Source organism: Panthera onca, chromosome D1, assembly GCF_046562875.1.
Source record: "Panthera onca isolate mPanOnc1 chromosome D1, mPanOnc1 haplotype 2, whole genome shotgun sequence".
Classification (NCBI taxonomy): domain Eukaryota; kingdom Metazoa; phylum Chordata; class Mammalia; order Carnivora; family Felidae; genus Panthera; species Panthera onca.
Genome location: NC_138348.1, coordinates 60,277,333 through 60,294,754, shown reverse-complemented (window position 1 = coordinate 60,294,754; position 17,422 = coordinate 60,277,333). Strand labels below are relative to the sequence as shown.

The window sequence follows — 17,422 nt, the reverse complement described above, 5'->3', positions numbered from 1 at the left end:
CAAATACAAGGTCCAAACTCTTTTCTCCTCAGAGAGAAGCCAGAAGTTGTGAGTTTCCTTCTGGTTGTGTGTTGCCATGCCAGGGGTGAGGTTTATGGCAAGATTGTGTCTCAGCCTCTCCTTGTTTCAATGTGGGTTTTTTCTTGTTCGCCCAGTGGGTAGGAGTAGTTCAGCTGGTTTCTGGTGTGGAATATTAATCAACCTTAAAAAAGAGGGAAATCCTTCCATCTGCAACACCATTGATGAAACTGAAGGACATTATGCTAAATGAAATAAGGCAGACATAGACAAATATTCCGTGATCTTACTTATATGTAGGATCTAAAATAGTCAAACTCCTGGAAGCAGAGAATAGAATGGTGGTTGCTAGGGTGAGGAAGAAATGAGGAGATGTTGATCAAAGGGTGTAATGTTTCAGTTATACAAGATGAATAATTTCTGGAAATCTAATGTATAGCAGTATAATTTAGTTGCCAATGTTGTATACTTGAAATTTGCTAAGAGGATAAATCTTACGTGTTCTCACCACAAAAGGAAACAAAAAAATAAAATGGTAATTATATGAGGTTAATTAGTTTGTGGTGATTATTTCACAATATATAGGTATATCAAAACATTAAGCTGTACCCCTTAAATATATACAGTTTTTATTTGTCAGTTATACCCCAATAGAGCTGAAAATAAACCCTACAAACTCTGTACGCATTAAACAATGACCCCTCATTTCTCCCCTCCCTCCAAGTCCCTGGCAACCACCATTCTATTTTTTCTATCTGTGATTCTATTTATTCTAAGTACTTGATATGAGTGGAATCATACAGAATTTGTCCTATTATGATGGGCTTAGTTTGCTTAGCATAATGACTTCAAGGTTAATCCATTCAAGGCTCATCCATGTTTTAACATATGTCAGAATTTCCTTCCTTTTTAAGACTGAAATATATTCCATTATATGTGTATACCATGTTTTGTTTATCAATCAATGGACATTTGGGTTGTTCCGCTTTTAGGCTATTGTGAATAATGCTTCCCTAAACAGGGGCACACAAGTATCTATTAGTGTCCCTGCTTTAATTTTTTTTGAGTATATACCCAGAAGTGAGAATTGTTGGATAACACAATAATTCTATTTTTAATTTTTGAGGAACTGCCATATCATTTTTCACATTGGCTGCACAATTTTACATTCCCACCACCCCTGTACAAGAGTTCTAATTTCCCCAAATTCTCACCAACTTCTTTTATTTTTTATAATCACCACCCTTGTAGGTGTAAGGTGGTATCTGATTATAGTTTTGATTTGCATTTTCCTAATAAGTAGTTATGATGGATATCTTTTCATGTGCATATTGGCAATTTGTATATATCTTCTTTGGGAAAATATCTGTTTAAGTCCTTAGGCTTTTAAAAAATCTGGTTGTTCATTTCATTGTTGTTCAGCTTTAGGAGTTATTTGCATATTCTAGATATTAATCTCTTATCAGATATATGATTTGAAAATATTTTCTCCTGTTCTGTGGCTTGCCTTTTTTTTACTCTTGATTGAACAGTGTCCTTTGATGCATAAAAGTTTTAAATTTTCATGAAGACCAATTTTGTTGTTGTTGTTGTTGTTGTTGTTGTTGCCTGTATCATTGGTGTCATAGCCAAGAAAGCATTACCATACCCAATGCCATGAATATTTTCCCCTATTTCCTTCAAAGAGTTTTATAATTGTAGCTCATACCTTTAGATCTTTGATCCATTTTGAGATCATTTTCATATACGGTGTAAGATAAGTATCCAATTTCATTCTTTTGCATGTGATACCCAGTTATCCCAATGCCATTTGTTGAAAATCTGTCCTTTTGCCATTGAATGGTCTTGGCCTCCTTGTATAAAATCAGTTAGCCATATATAAACCCATTTATTTCTGTGTTCTACATCCCATCCATTGGTCTATAGGTTTTATGCTAGTACCACACCATTTTAATTACTATAGCTTTATAAGAAGTTTTGAAATCAGGAGGTGTGTGAGTCCTCAACTTTATTCTTCTTTTTCAAGATTGTTTTGAATTTCCAGGGTCCCTTGAGATTCATATAAATTTTAAGATGTTAAAAAAAAATCCATTAGGATCTTGACAGAGATTTCATTGAATCTGTACTTTGGATAATGTCATTTTAACAATATTGTCTTCCAGTCAATATTTATATACATGGGATATCTTTCCATTTATTTATGTCTGCTTTAATTTCTTTCAGCGGTTTTTTAAAAAATTTATTGTCACGTTAGCTAACATACAGTATATACAGTGTGCTCTTGGTTTTGGGGGTAGATTCCTATGATTAATCACTTATATACAACACCCAGTGCTCATCTCAACAAGTGCCCTCCTCAATGCCCATCACCCATTTCTCCCCTACCCCACCACCCCCATCAACCCTCAGTTTGTTCTCTGTATTTAAGAGTCTCTTATGGTTTGCCTCCCTCTCTGTTTGAAACTATTTTTGTCACCTTCCGTTCCCCCATGGTCTTCCATTAACTTTCTTAAGTTTCACATATGAGTGAAAACATGTGATATCTTTCTCTGACTTATTTCATTTAGTATAATACCCTCCAGTTCCATTCACGTTGTTCCAAATGGCAGGATTTCATTATTTCTCATTGCCAAGTAGTATTCCATTGTATATATAAACCACATCTTCTTTATCCATTCATCAGTTGATGGACATCTGGGCTCTTTTCATAATTTGGCTGTTGTTGAAAGTGCTGCTATAAACATCGGGGTACATGTGCCCCTATGAATCAGCACTCCTGTATTCTTTGGATAAATTCCTAGTAGTGCTATTGCTGGGTCATAGGGTAGTTGTATTTTTAATTTTTTTTAGGAAATTCCACACTGTGTTCCAGAGCAGCTCCACCCACCAACAGTGCAAGAGGGTTCCCATTTCTGCACATCCTCATCAACATCTGTTGTTTTCCGAGTTGTTAATTTTAGCCACTCAGACTGGTGTGAGGTGATATCTCAGTGTGGTTTTGATTTGTATTTCCCTGATGATGAGTGATGTTGAGCATCTTTTCATGTGTCTGTTGGCCACCTGGATGTCTTCTTTGGGAAAGTGTCTGTTCATGTCTTCTGCACATTTCTTCACTGGATTATTTGTTTTTCGGGTATTGAGTTTGGTAAATTCTTTACAGATTTTGGATACTAAACCTTTATCTGATATGTCATTTGTAAATATCATCTCCCATTCCATCAGTTGCCTTTTACTTTTGTTGATTGTTTCCTTTGCTGTGCAGAAGCTTTTTATCTTGATGAGGTCTCAATAGTTCATGTTTGCTTTTATTTCCCTTGCCTTTGGAGAAGTGTCAAGTAAGAAATTGCTGTGGCTGACGTCAAAGAAGTTGTTGCCTGTTTTCTCCTCTAGGGTTTTAATGGTTTCCTATCTCACACTTAGGTCTTTCATCCATTCTGAGAGTTTATTTTTTATGTATGGTATAAGAAAGTGGTCCAGTTTCATTCTTCTGTATGTTGCTGTCCAATTGTCCCAGCACCATTTGCTAAAGAGACTGTCTTTTTTCCATTGCATACTCTTTCCTGCTTTGTCAAAGATTAGTTGGCCATACATTTGTGGGTCCAATTCCAGGTTCTCTGTTCTATTCCATTGATCTGAGTGTCTATTTTTGTGCCAGTACCATACTGTCTTGATTCCAGCTTTGTAGTAGAGTCTAAAGTCCAGGATTGTGATGCCTCCTGCTTTGGTTTTCTTTTTCAATATAATTTTGGCTATTCGAGGTCTTTTGTGGTTCCATACAAAATTTAGGATTATTTGTTCTAGCTTTGAGAAGAATGCTGGTGGAATTTTGATAGTGATTGCATTCAGTGTGTAGATTGCTTTGGGTAGTATTGACATTTTAACAATATTTTTTCTTCCAATCCATGAGCATCGTATGTTTTTCCATTTCTTTGTGTCTTCTTCAGTTTCCTTCATAGGTTTTGTATAGTTTTCAGCATACAGATATTTCACATCTTTGGTTAGGTTTATTCCTAGGTATTTTATTGTTCTTGTTGCAATTGTAAATGGGATTGATTTCTTGATTTCTCTTTCTGTTGCTTCATTATTGCTGTATAGAAATGCGACTGATTTCTGTACATTGATTTTGTATCCTGCGACTTTGCTGAATTCATGTATCAGTTCTCGCAGCTTTTTGGTGGAGACTTTAAATGTAGAGTATCATGTCATCTGTGAAAAGTGAAAGTTTGACTTCTTCTTTGCCAGTTTGGATGCCTTTTATTTCATTTTGGTGTCTGCTGAGATTAGGACTCCCAACACTATGTTAAACAGTGGTGAGAGTGGGCATCCCTGCTGTGTTCCTGATCTCTGGGGGAAAGCTCTCAGTTTTTTCCCCTTGAGGATATTAGCTGTGGGCTTTTCATATATGGCTTTTATGATTTTGAGGTATGTTCCTTCTATGCTGACTTTCTTGAGTTTTTTTTATTAAGAAAGGATGCTGTATTTTGTCAAATACTTTTTCCACATCTATTGACAGTATCATATGGTTCTTATACTTTCTTCTATTAATGTGATGTATAACATTGATTTGTGAATATTGAACCAGCCCTGTAGCCCAGGAATGAATCCCACTTGATCGTGGTGAATAATTCCTTTGATATATTGTTGAATTCGATTTGCTAGTATCTTGTTGAGAATTTTTGAATCAGTGTTCATCAGGAATATTGGCCTGTAATTCTCCTTTTTAGTGGGATCTCTGTCTGGTTTGGGAATCAAGGTAATGCTGGCTTCATAGAATGAATCTGGGAAATTTCCTTCCATTTCTATTTTTTGGAACAGCTTGAGAAGGATAGGTATTAACTCAGCTTTAAATGTCTGGCAAAATTCCCCCAGGAAATCATCTGGCCTAGGACTCTTATTTGTTGCAAGATTTTTGATGACTGATTCAATTTCTTTGCTGGCTGTGGGTCTGTTCAAATTTTCTATTTCTTCCTGTTTGAGTTTTGGTAGTGTGTGGGTATCTAGGAATTTGTCCATTTCCTCCAGATTGTCCAGTTTGTTGGCATATAATGTTTCATAGTATTCTCTGATAATTGTTTGTTTTTCTGTGATGTTGGTTGTGATCTGTCATTTTTCATTTGTGATTTTATCTATTTGGGTCCTCTTCTTTTTGAGAAGTCTGGCTGGGGGTTTATCAATTTTGTTAATTTTTTAAAAAAACGCAACTCTTAGATTCATTGATCTGTTCTCGTTTTTTGGATTCCCTATTGTTTATTTCTGCTCTAATCTTTATTATTTATCTTCTTCTGCTGGCTTCATGGTTTCTTTGCTGTTCTGCTTCCAGATCCTTTAGGTGTGCTGTTAGATTTTGTATTTGGGATTTTTTCTTGTTTCTTGAGATAGGCCTGGATTGCAATGTATTTTCCTCTTAGGACTGCTTTTGCTGTATCCCAAAAAGTTTGAACTGTCATGTTTTCATTTTCATTTGCTTCCATATATTTTTTAATTTCTTCTTCAATTGCCTGATTAACCCATTCATTCTGTTTAAAAAATTTTTTTAATGTTTATTTTTGACAGAGAGAGAGAGAGAGAGAGAGAGGGAGAGAGAGAGAGAGAGAGACAGAGCATGAGGGAGGGAGGGGCAGAGAGAGAGGGAGACACAGAATCTGAAACAGGCTCCAGGCTCTGAGCTGTCAGCACAGAACCTGATGCGGGGCTCAAACCCATGGACAGCAAGATCATGACCTGAGCCAAAGTCAGGCGCTCAACCAACTAAGCCACCCAGGCACCCCAACCCATTCATTCTTTAGTAGGATGTCCTTTAACCTCCATGCATTTGGAGCCTTTCCAAATTTTTTCTTGTGTTTGATTTCAAGTTTCATAGTGTTGTGATCTGAAGATATACATGGTATTATCTCAATTCTTTTATATTTGTTGAGAGCTGTTTTGTGACCCAGTATGTGATCTATCTTGGAGAATGTTCCATGTGCACTTGAGAAGAATTTATATTCTGCTGCTTTTGGATGAAAAGTTCTGAATATACTTGTCAAGTCCATCTGGTCCAGTGTATCATTCAAGGCCATTGTATCTTTATTGGGTTTTTTTGCCTAGATGATCTGTCCTTTGCTATAAGTGGAGTATTAAATTCCCCTATAATTACAGTATTCCTATCAATAAGATTGCTCAATTGATTTATATATTTGGGAACTTTCAAGTTTGGAGCATAAACATTTACAATTGTTAGGTCTTGATGGATAGACCTCATAATTATATTATGCCTTTCTTCATCTCTTGTTACAACCTTTAGTTTAAATTTAGTTTGATAGAAGTATGGCACTTCAGCTTTCTTCTGACTTCCAGTAGCATGATGGATGGTTCTCCATCCCCTCACTTCCAATCTGAAGGTGTCCTCAGGTCTAAAATGGGTCCCTATGGACAGAATATAGATGGATCTTGTTTTTTTTAATCTATTCTGATACCCTATGTCTTTTTATTAGAGCATTTAGTTCATTTACATTCAGAGTTATTATTGAAAGATATGGACTTAGTGTGATTGTGTTATCTATAGGTTTCATGCTTATGGTGATGTCTCTGTTCCTTTGTAGTCTTTACAGCATTCCACTCACAGAGTCCCCCTTAGGATCTCTTGCAGGGCTGGTTTAGTGGTCATGAATCCCTTCAGTTTTTGTTTGTCTGGGAAAGCCTTTATCTCTCCTTCTATTCTAAATGACAGACTTGCTGGCTAAAGGATTCTTGGCTGCATATTTTTTCTATTCAGCACATTGAATATTTCCTGCCACTCCCTTCTGGCCTGCCAAGTTTCAATGGATAAGTCTGCTACTACCCTTATGTGTCTACCCTTGTAGGTTAAGGCCCATTTGTCCCCAACTGCTTTCAGAATTCTCACTTTATCTTTGTATTTTGCCAGTTTCACTGTGATATGCCATGGAGAAGATCTATTCTGATTAAATCTGAAGGGAGTTCTCTGTGCCTCCTGTATTTGGATGTCCATTTCCTTCCCCAGATTAGGGACGTTCTCAGCTATAATTTGTTCAAGTAAACCTTCTGCCCCTTTCTCTCTCTTCTTTTCTGGAACTCCTGTGATATGGATATTATTATGTTTCATTGAATCACTTAGTTCTCTAATTCTTTTCTTATCTCTCTTTTTCTTGGCTTCATCATTTTCCATAATTTTATCTTCTATTTCACTTAATTCTCCACTGCCTCCTCCATCCTTGCTGTGACTGCATCTAGTTTATTTTGCACCTCAGTTACAACATTTCTTAATTCTTCATGACTATTTCTTAGTTCCTTGATCTCTGCAGCAATAGATTCTCTGCTATCTTCTATGCTTTTTTTTCAAGCCCAGCAATTAATCTTATGACTATTATTCTAAATGCTTGCTTAGTTATATTGTTTATATCTGTTTTGAGCAATTCTCTAGCTGTCATCTCTTCCTGGAATCTCTTTTGAGGAGAATTCTTCCATTTTTCATATTGGCTAGTTTTCTGTCTCTTATGTGTTTTAATAGCTTGTTATGAGGCCTACACTTGTGAGCATTACTATATCAAAAAGGGATCCTACACTGTCCAAGGCCTGGCCCTTCAGGAGGTGTTTTTGGAGTGTGTTTCATGCTCTTGTTGTTGAGACTCTGGTTGCTTTATCTCCCTAGTAGTGGTGGTTTGGACCTTCTACCAGGTGTGCTTTCATTTTTTTGTTGAAGTATCCCTGGAAAAAGTTTAAGAAAAGGATGAGGATGGTGGGAGAGGCCTTATCACATACAAAGAGAGGAATGACAGGGGCAGGGAAAAGGAAAAGAAAAAAATTGACCAGGCAGAGAAACAGAAACTGTATGGCTTGGTCCCAAGAAAGAGAGAGGAAAATAAAGAAGAAAGAGATACAAAAGAAGTGTAAAAAGAATGGATTGAAAACGTCTGCTTAAACAAACCAACAGCTGGAATAACCAGACAAGAGAAGGGAAGAAATAAGAGGAAGAAATATATATACACACACATACACACACATATACACACATACACACACACACACATAAAATAAGAATTGACCAAGAATCAAATCAGAGAATGCAAAACTACTGTACCAATATCTACCAGTGCCTTGGTAACTGCTGCCTGTGCTGGTCTGAAGGAGGGGCTGTCTGGTTTCATCAGTGTCCATCTTGCTCTAGTAGATACGCAGTTACCAGGCATGGAGGGGCATGGTTTGGTGTAGGTAGGTACCACCTCCACTGTGGGCCCAATGTCTGTTCCCTGAAACCCCACCTTGTTGGTGATGGGAGAAAAATGGCAACACCCCAGTCTCGCCTCCTCAGACTGGGTGTCCCAGACCACTCTATTCAGGCTATCCTCACAGTGCCTTGAGGGCATGAGTAGGCTGATTCTGTTTGGCTCCGCAGTCTCCTGTGCCTCCCAGGTGTTCAGCTGGGATTCAAACCCCAATGTCTTAAAGGATCCCACTCCATGTGCCCTGGTTCTGGGGAAGAGCTGCTCTGCCCAGCTACTAAGGGCCTCTGGCTCCTCACAGTGCCAAGAGGATGCCAGCTGGCCACTATGTCTTGCTCCACTGGCTCCCGTGCCTCCCTGGTGCTTGGCTGGGATTCGAACCCCAATGACTTAAAGGATCCCACTCCACATGCCCTAGTTCTGGTGTACTGTCACTCTGGGGTACTGTCACAAAGGGCCTCTGGGTGGCAGGGGGTGGGGGTGGGATGCAGGGTCTTTTGTCCTTGGAGTGGCTATTTTCCTTCTTCTCACAGCACTCAAGGGAGAGGTTGCTCTCTCCAACTGCACCTGGGAGCTAGATACTGAGCCTGGGGCTGACTCCCCTCCTCCCCAGGCACTCGAACAGGGCGGAGAAAGCCCCACAGTTAGAAATTGGTTCTTTCTCTGTTTTTTTCTGATCCCAGTTACCTGATTTTTTTCTTGTCCAAATACAATCCTGCACTTCCACAGCCGCTCTTTCTCTTCCTTTTGTCTCTCCACAGAAGGGGATCCCTCCCCTCTGTTCCTACGCTGCCCATTTTATCTCTGCCAGTTTGCAATCACACACCTATGACCCAACCTGTTGTCCCGTTGTTATAATGTAAACCACATCTTCTTTATCCATTCATTAGTTGATGGACATTTGGGCTCTTTACATAATTGGGCTATTGTTGATAGTGTTGCTATAAACATTGGGGTGCATATGCCCCTTTGAATCAGCATTTTTTTGCATGCTTTGGATAAATTCCTAGTAGTGCAATTGCTGGGTCATAGGGTAGTTCTATTTTTAATTTTTTGAGGAAACTCCATACTGTTCTCCAGAGTGGCTGTACCAGTTTTCATTCCCACCAACAGAGCAAAAGGGTTCCCCTTTCTCCACATCCCTGCCAACATTGGTTGTTTTCTGAGTTGTTAATGTTAGCCATTCTGACAGGCGGTGAGGTGGTATCTAATTGTAGTTTTTATTTGTATTTCCCTGATGATGAGTGATATTAAGCATCTTGTTATGTGTCTGTTTTCTCTCTGGTGTCTTCTCTGGAAAAGTGTCTATTCATGTCTTCTGCCCATTTTCACTTCCCATTTTGTTTTTTTGGGTGTTGGGTTTGGTAAGTTCTTTATAGATTTTGGATACTAACCCTTTATCTAATATGTTATATATCATCTCCCAGTCCATCTGTTGCCTTTTAGTTTTGTTGATTGTTTCCTTTGCTGTGTAGAAGCTTTTTATCTTGTTGAGGTACAATAGTTCATTTTTGCTTTTATTTCTCTTGTCTCTAGTGACATGTTTAATATGAAGTTGCTGTGGCATACATGAAAGAGGTTGCTGCCTATTTTCTCAGGCAGGATTTTGATGGTTTCCTGTCTCACATTTAGGTCTTTCATCCATTTTGAACTTAATGTTCTGTATGGTGTGAGAAAGTGGTCCAGTTTCATTCTTTTGAATGTTGCTGTCCAGTTCTCTCAGCACCATTAGCTAAAGAGACTGTCTTTTTTCCATTGGTTACTCTTTCCTGCTCTGTCGATAATAAGTTGGCCATATATTTGTGAGTCCATTTCTGGGTTCTCTATTCCACTGATCTATGTGTCTGTTTTTGTGCCAGTACCGTACGGTCTTGATGATTACAGCTTTGTAATACAGCTTAAAATACAGGTGATGCTTCCAGCTTTGGTTTTCTTTTTCAATATTACTTTGACTATTCAGGGTCTCTTGTGGTTCCATACAAATTTTAGGATTGTTTGTTCTAGCTCTGTGAAGAATGCTGGTGGTATATTAATAGGGATTACATTGAATGTGTAGATTGCTTTGGGTAGTATCAACATTTTATAACAATATCTGTTTTTCCAATCCATGAGCATGGAATAGTTTTCCATTTCTTTGTGTATTCTTCAATTTCTTTCATAAACGTTCTGTAGTTTTCAGCATACAGAACTTTTACATCTTTGGTTAGGTTTATTCCTAGTTATGTTATGGTTTTTGCTGTAATTGTAAATGGGATCAATTCCTTGATATCTCTTTCTGCTGCTTGATTATTAGTGTATAGAAATGTAACTGATTTCTGTACATTGATTTTATCCTGTGACTTTGCTGAATTCATGTATCAGCTCCAGCAGCTTTTTGGTGGAGTCTTTTGGGCTTTCCATGTAGAGTATCATGTCATCTGCGAAGAGTGGAAGTTTGACTTCTATTTGCAATTTGGATGCCTTTTATTTTGTTTTGTTATCTGATTGCTGAGGTTAGGACTTCCAACACTATATTGAACAACAGTGGTGACAGTGGACATCCTGTCATGTTCCTGATCTTAGGGGAAAAGCTCTCAGTTTTTCCCCATTGAGGATGATATTACCTGTGGGACATTCATATATGGCTTTTATGATGTTAAAGTATGTTCCTTCTATCCTGACTTTCTTGAGGGGTTTTATCAAGAAAGGATGCTGTATTTTGTCAAATGCTTTTTCTGCATCTGTTGAAAGGATCATATGGTTCTTATCCTTTCTTCTGTTAATGAGGTGTATCACATTGATTGATTTGTGAATACTGAAGGAATCCTGCATCCCAGGCATCAATCCCATTTGATCATGGTGAATAATTATTTTAATATACTGTGACTTTGAAGTGCTAGTATCTTGGTGAGAATTTTTGCATCCAGCTTCCTCAGGGGTATTGGCCTGTAATTCTCCTTTTTAGTGGGGTCTTTGTCTGGTTGTGGAATCAAGGTAATGCTGGCTTCATAAAATGAGTTTGGAAACTTTCCTTCCATTTCTATTTTTTGGAACAGTTTGAGAAGAATAGGTATTAACTCTGCTTTAAATGTCTGGTAAATTTCCCCTGGGAAGCCATCTGGCCCAGGACTCTTATTTGTTGGGAGATTTTTGACAACCCATTCAATTTCTTTGCTGGTTAGGGTCTGTTCAAATTTCCTATTTTTTCCCATTTGGGTTTTGGGAGTGTGTGAGGGTATAGGACTTTGCCCGTTTCTTCCAGGTTGTCCAGTTTGTTGGCATATAAGTTTTCATAGTATTCTCTTATAATTGTATTTCTGTGGTGTTGGTTGCGATCATTCCTCTTTCATTTGTGACTTTATCTATTTGGGTCCTCTCTCTTTTCTTTTTGAGAAGTCTGGCTAGGGAGTTATCAATTTTGTTTATTCTTTCAAAAACCAGTTCTTAGTTTCATTGATCAGTTCTGCGGGGGGCGGGGGTTGTTGTTGTTTGGATTCCATATCATTTATTTCTCCTCTACTCTTTCTTCTTTCCCTTCTTTGGTTGGCTTTGGGCTTTATTTGCTGCTGCTTTTCTAGCTCCTTCAAGTGTAAGGTTAGGTTGTGTATTTGGGACCTTTCTTGCTTCTTGAGACAGGCCTGAAATGCAATGTACTTTCCTCTTAGGACTGCCTTTGCTGCATCCCAAAGGGTTTGGTCTGTCATGTTTACATTTTCATTTGCTTCCATGTATCTTTTAATTTCTTCTTTAATTTCTCGGTTAACCCATTTATTCTTAAGTGGGATGTGTTCTTTAACCTCCATGTATCTGGGTGCTTTCCAAATTTTTTCTTGTGGTTGATTTCAAGTTTCATAGCATTGTGATCTGAAAATACACATGGTATGATCTCAATCTTTCTGTACCTTTTGAGGGCTGTTTTGTGACCCAAAATATGATCTATTCTGGAGAATATTCCATGTGCACCCGAGAAGAATGTGTATTCTGCTGCTTTAGGATGGAATGTTCTGAATATATCTGTTAAGTCCATCTGATCCAGTGTGTCATCAGAGCCATTGTTTCCTTGTTGATTTTCTGCTTAGATGATCTGTCCACTGTTGTAGGTGGAGTATTAAAGTCTCCTACACTAGTGGTATTATTATCAATAAGTTTGCTTACGTTTATGCTTAACTGATGTATGTATTTGGGTGCTTCAAGCTGGGGACATAAATGTTTGCAATTGTTAGGTCTTCTTGATGGATAGACCCCTTCAATTATAATATAATGCCTTTCTTCATCTCTTGTTCAGTCTTTGTTTTGAAACCTAGTTTGTCTGATATAAGTACGACCTCTCTGGCTTTCTTTCCACGTCCATTAGGATGATAGATAGTTCTCCATCCCCTCACTTTTAATCTGCAGGTGTCCTTAAGTCTAAAATGAGTCTCTTGTAGGGGTGCCTGGGTGGCTCAGTCGGTTAAGCGGCCGACTTCGGCTCGGGTCATGATCTCGCAGTCTGTGAGTTCAAGCCCCGCGTCAGGCTCTGTGCTGACAGCTCAGAGCCTGGAGCCTGTTTCAGATTCTGTGTCTCCCTCTCTCTGACCCTCCCCCATTCATGCTCTGTCTCCCTCTGTCTCAAAAATAAATAAACGTTAAAAAAAAATTAAAAAAAATGAGTCCCTTGTAGGTAGTGTGTGTATATATATACCTATATATATATGTATATATATACACACACATACATACATACACACACACATATATACATATATATGCTGATATATATGCAGATATAGATATAGATATATAGATATATATCTTGCTTTTTGTCCATTCTGATACCCTATGTCTTTTTTTTTTTTTTTTTTTAATTTTTTTTTTTTTCAACGTTTTTTATTTATTTTTGGGACAGAGAGAGACAGAGCATGAACGGGGGAGGGGCAGAGAGAGAGGGAGACACAGAATCGGAAACAGGCTCCAGGCTCCGAGCCATCAGCCCAGAGCCTGACGCGGGGCTCGAACTCACGGACCGCGAGATCGTGACCTGGCTGAAGTCGGACGCTTAACCGACTGCGCCACCCAGGCGCCCCTACCCTATGTCTTTTGACTGGAGCATCGAGTCCATTTACATTCAGAGTGATTATTGAAAGGTATGAATTTAGTGCCATTGTGTTATCTGAAGACTTTGTGTTTCTGGTGATGTTCTCTGGTCCTTTGTAGTCTTTGCTGCTTTCCACTCAGAGAGTTCCCCTTACAGTTTCTTGCAGGGCTGGTTTAGTGGTCAGACTCCTTTAGTTTTTCTTTGTCTTGGAAAGTCATTATCTCTCCTATCCTGAATGACTGCCATGCTGAACAAAGGATTCTTGGCTCTGTATTGTTCCTATTCAGCACACTGAATATTTCTTGCCACTTCCTTCTGACCTGCCAGGTGTCAGTGGACAGGTCTGCTACTAACCTTATGTGTCTACCCTTGTAGGTTAAGGACCTGTTGTTCCTAGCTACTTTCAGAATTCCCTCTTTATCTCTGTATTTTGCAATTACAAACCTTTTTTATTTATTTATCTTTGTATGTCATAGTGTTGACCTGTTTCTGTTGATTTTGAATGTAGTTCTCTGTGCCTCTTGGACTTAGATGTCTGTGTCCTTCCCCAGATTAGGGAAGTTCTCAGCTATACTTTGTTCAAATAAACCTTCTGCTCCTTTTTCTCACTCTTCTTCTTCTGGGACTCTTATGGTATGGATATTGTTTCATTTCATGGAATCACTTAGTTCTCTAATTCTCCTCTCGTGATCTAGTAATTTCCTTTCCCTCTTTTTTTAGCTTCATTATTTTCCATAATTTTATCTTCTATTTCACCTATTCTCTCCTGTGCATCTTCCACCCTAGCTGTCACTGTATCTAGTTTATTTTGTATCTCAGTTATGGCATTTTTTGATTTGTCCTGACTAGTTCTTAGGTCTCTGATCTCTGCAGCAAGGGTTTCTCTCATGTCTTCTATGCTCTTTTCAAGCTGCTATTAGTCTAAGGAGTGTTGTTCTAAAGTCTTGTTCAGATATGTTTATACCTGTTTTGAGCAATTCTCTGTGATTTCTTCTTGACCTTTCTTTTGAGGAGAATTCCTCTGTCTTGTTATTTTGGCTTATTTTCTGTCTTTTGCGTGTTTTAAAAGCTTGTTATGTGTTCTGCACCTAAGAATACTTCTATATGAAAAAGGTGTCATACACTGTCCACTGCCTGGCACTCCAGGAAGTGTTTTTGGTGTATGTTATGTGCACTCTGCTGTTGTGGTTTGGCTGCTCTATCCCATTGGTCAGTCCTCTGCAGAGCTCCTCCTTGCTTTTAGCGGGGGAGTGTTTGCACCTTCAACCATATGTGCTTTGAATTGTTTGTCGAAATAACCTTGGGGGGAAAAAAGGAAAAGGGAGGGGTAAACTTGATCCTATAAAAAGAGAAAAATGGAAGGGGAGAAAAGAAATCCAAACAAAGAATCACAAAAGTATAAGCCTAAATTCAGAGAAAGAAACAGGAAATTAAAGATGAAAGAGAGAAGGTGGAAAAAGAATAGAGTAAAAATGTCTGATAAAAAATTAATATATATACATATAATAACATTTGACCAAAAACACGTCAGAAACTATGAGCCTGATTCCAAAAGAAAAAAAAAAAAAGGAGAAGGTAAAAAGAAATAGAAAAGCAAAGAAAAAAAAACCACAACAGTTGTCTGCTGATGCCTGGGACTGGTGGCTGTGCTGGTCTGGACGAGAGGCCAGCTGCATTGGATCAGTCTTGGCTCCCAGTAAATAAGCAGTTGCCAGGTACCGAGGGGTGGGGTTTGGTGTAAGTGGGTCCCGCCTCCACTGGGGGCCACTGTGCTGCTCTCTGAAGTCCTACAGTGTTGGTGTTGGGGAGAAAAATGGTAACACTCCACTGTCTCCTCCCCAGACCAGATATCTCAACCCATGCTGTTCAGGCAGCTCTCATAGAATAGTAAGGGTGCTCAGTTTTCCCTGCTCTACAGTTCTCCCACATCTTCTACCCTGGGCTGGGATTCAAAACCTAAAATCTTAAAGGACCCAGCTTGGTGCAGCTCCTTTCCCCCCATTCTGGAGTAGAGCCACCCTGCCCTGCTGATAAAAAGGCCTTTGGCTATACCTGCAGGGTCTTTTGTCCTTGGGGAGGCAATAAACCCTCTTCCCAAAGTATTCTGGGAAGGGGACTATTCTCTCCCAGGACACCCCTGAGATTGTCACACCACAGTATATACTCCTGGGCCAGCTCCCTCCTCCCCAGGAGCGTGCTTCACAGTTCTGGAGAAAGTCACACACTTCTGAAACCTCCGAGTTTCAGCTCCTGAGGCTGTTTTCGAAAGAGAAACTGGAACTCTCTGTATTTCTTGTTCCCCAGTCTGTGGTCCAGAGAGGTTTTCCTCTTGTGCTGAGTAACAGCATTTTCACAGCTCCTCTCTCTCTCTCTCTCTCTCTCTCTCTCTCTCCCTCCCTCCCTCCCTCCCTCCCTCCCTCCCTTTTGTGTCTCCACAGAAGGGGATACCTCTCCTCTGTGCCTATGCCATTTTATCTCCCCCAATTCACATCTGCACACCTCATTCCTGCCAATCTGCCTCCCTCTAACTGTGGAGATCCTTCTGGCCCTCCGCAGATTGATTGCCTGGGTGCTCCAAGTAATCTGACCTCAAAAGAGCTGTGTTTGGGGGATGAGGAAAGTCACAGTCTCCCTACTTCTCTACCATCTTAACTCCCTTCCACCAAACCTAGTTTTATGTAATAAGTAAATTGATCTTTCTACTTGGCTTAAAAATGGAGCCCTAGTGACAGTTTAAAATGACTCAGTGTTGATCATTCTGGATATTTTCCTTGGCCTCAATATACCTTTACAATCTCTAGATTCACATCCTCTTTAATATCCACTGGGTGTCTAAGAGAAATCTCAAATGCATCATTCCCCAAACAGTTGAACTCCTGATCTTCCACCCTCAAAACCTGCTTTACTGCATCTTTCTAGAGAATGGCAATTATATTTGTTTCCTTAGGCCAAATTCTTGAAGTCATCCCTAAATCCTTTCTCTTGCACACGCCACATCCAATCCATTGGCAAATTTTGTTGATTATACTTTCAAAGTATGTTCAGATTCAGTTATTTCTCACCATCTCCACTGCTACCAGCCTGGACCAAGCCTATCATCATCTTGCACTTGGGTCGTTGGAGTAGTTTTCTTTTTTTTAATTTATTTTGAGAGAGACAGAGTGAGCAGGGAAGGGGCAGAGAGAGAGGGGGGCAGAGAATCTGAAGCAGGCTCTGCACTAACAGCAGAGAGCCCTATGTGGGACTTGAACTCACAAACTGCGAGATCATGACCTGAGCCAAAGTCAGACTCTCAACCGACTGAGCCACCCAGGCACCCCAATGGAGTAATCTTAATTGGTCTCTATACTTCTATTCTTGTCCATCTTTCCCCATCTCTATCCCCTTAGTTTGTTTCCAGCATAGCAGGTAGAGTGATCCAGTTAAAACCTAAGATAACGTCACTTCTCATTCCTTGCTCTTATTTTTCAGTGGCTCCCTATTTCACTTGGAATAAAAGCCAGTCCTAAGAATGGCTGAGGATGTCCTATATCACTCTGCTGAAGACACATTGATCTCATTTCTCCTCAAACATCTAAGGTACTCTTGCCTCAGGGCCTTTGTACATGCTATCCATTGCCTGGAATCACTTGCCTCAGGCACCCAAAAGGGCTCACTCTCTTAGCCACTTCAGGTTTGGGCTCATATAACACTTAGAAAGGTCTACCCTGAAAAATCTTATTTAAAATTGCCGACTCACTCTTACCCTTACTCTGATCAATCACTTTCCCATAGCATTTTTCACCTCCTGACATGCTGTTACTTATTTAATAGTCTCTTCCTCCTTCAGTGACAATGTAAGCTCCGTGATGGAAGGGATTTTTTGGTTGTTCATTCACTGATGCATCTTCAACACCTAAAACAAAGCCCAGTGTATAGACAAAACTCAATAAATATTTTGAATGAAATACTAGAAAGTTTTTTAAAGCAGCTTTATTGTGGAATATTTAACATATAATAAACTACAGATATTTAAAATGTAATATTTAATAAGCTTTTAGTAATAAATCATTACCACAACCAAGAAAATGAACGAATACATCACCAATAAAAGTTTTCTCGCTGCCTCTTGCCCTTCTCTGAATACCACAAC

The 17,422-nt window shown here is 39.2% G+C and overlaps 1 protein-coding gene across 2 annotated transcripts in view; it reads left to right on the top strand.

The window, feature by feature from the left end:
* GDPD4 (glycerophosphodiester phosphodiesterase domain containing 4) overlaps positions 1–17,422 on the top strand; it is a 175,595-nt gene extending 158,173 nt beyond the window's left edge. For both annotated transcript variants that reach the window (XM_078433077.1, XM_078433076.1), the window contains one exon: positions 16,762–17,422. In XM_078433077.1, the coding sequence (XP_078289203.1) occupies positions 16,762–16,799 (38 nt within the window). In that variant the 3' untranslated portion in view covers positions 16,800–17,422. The remainder of the gene's footprint in view (positions 1–16,761) is intronic.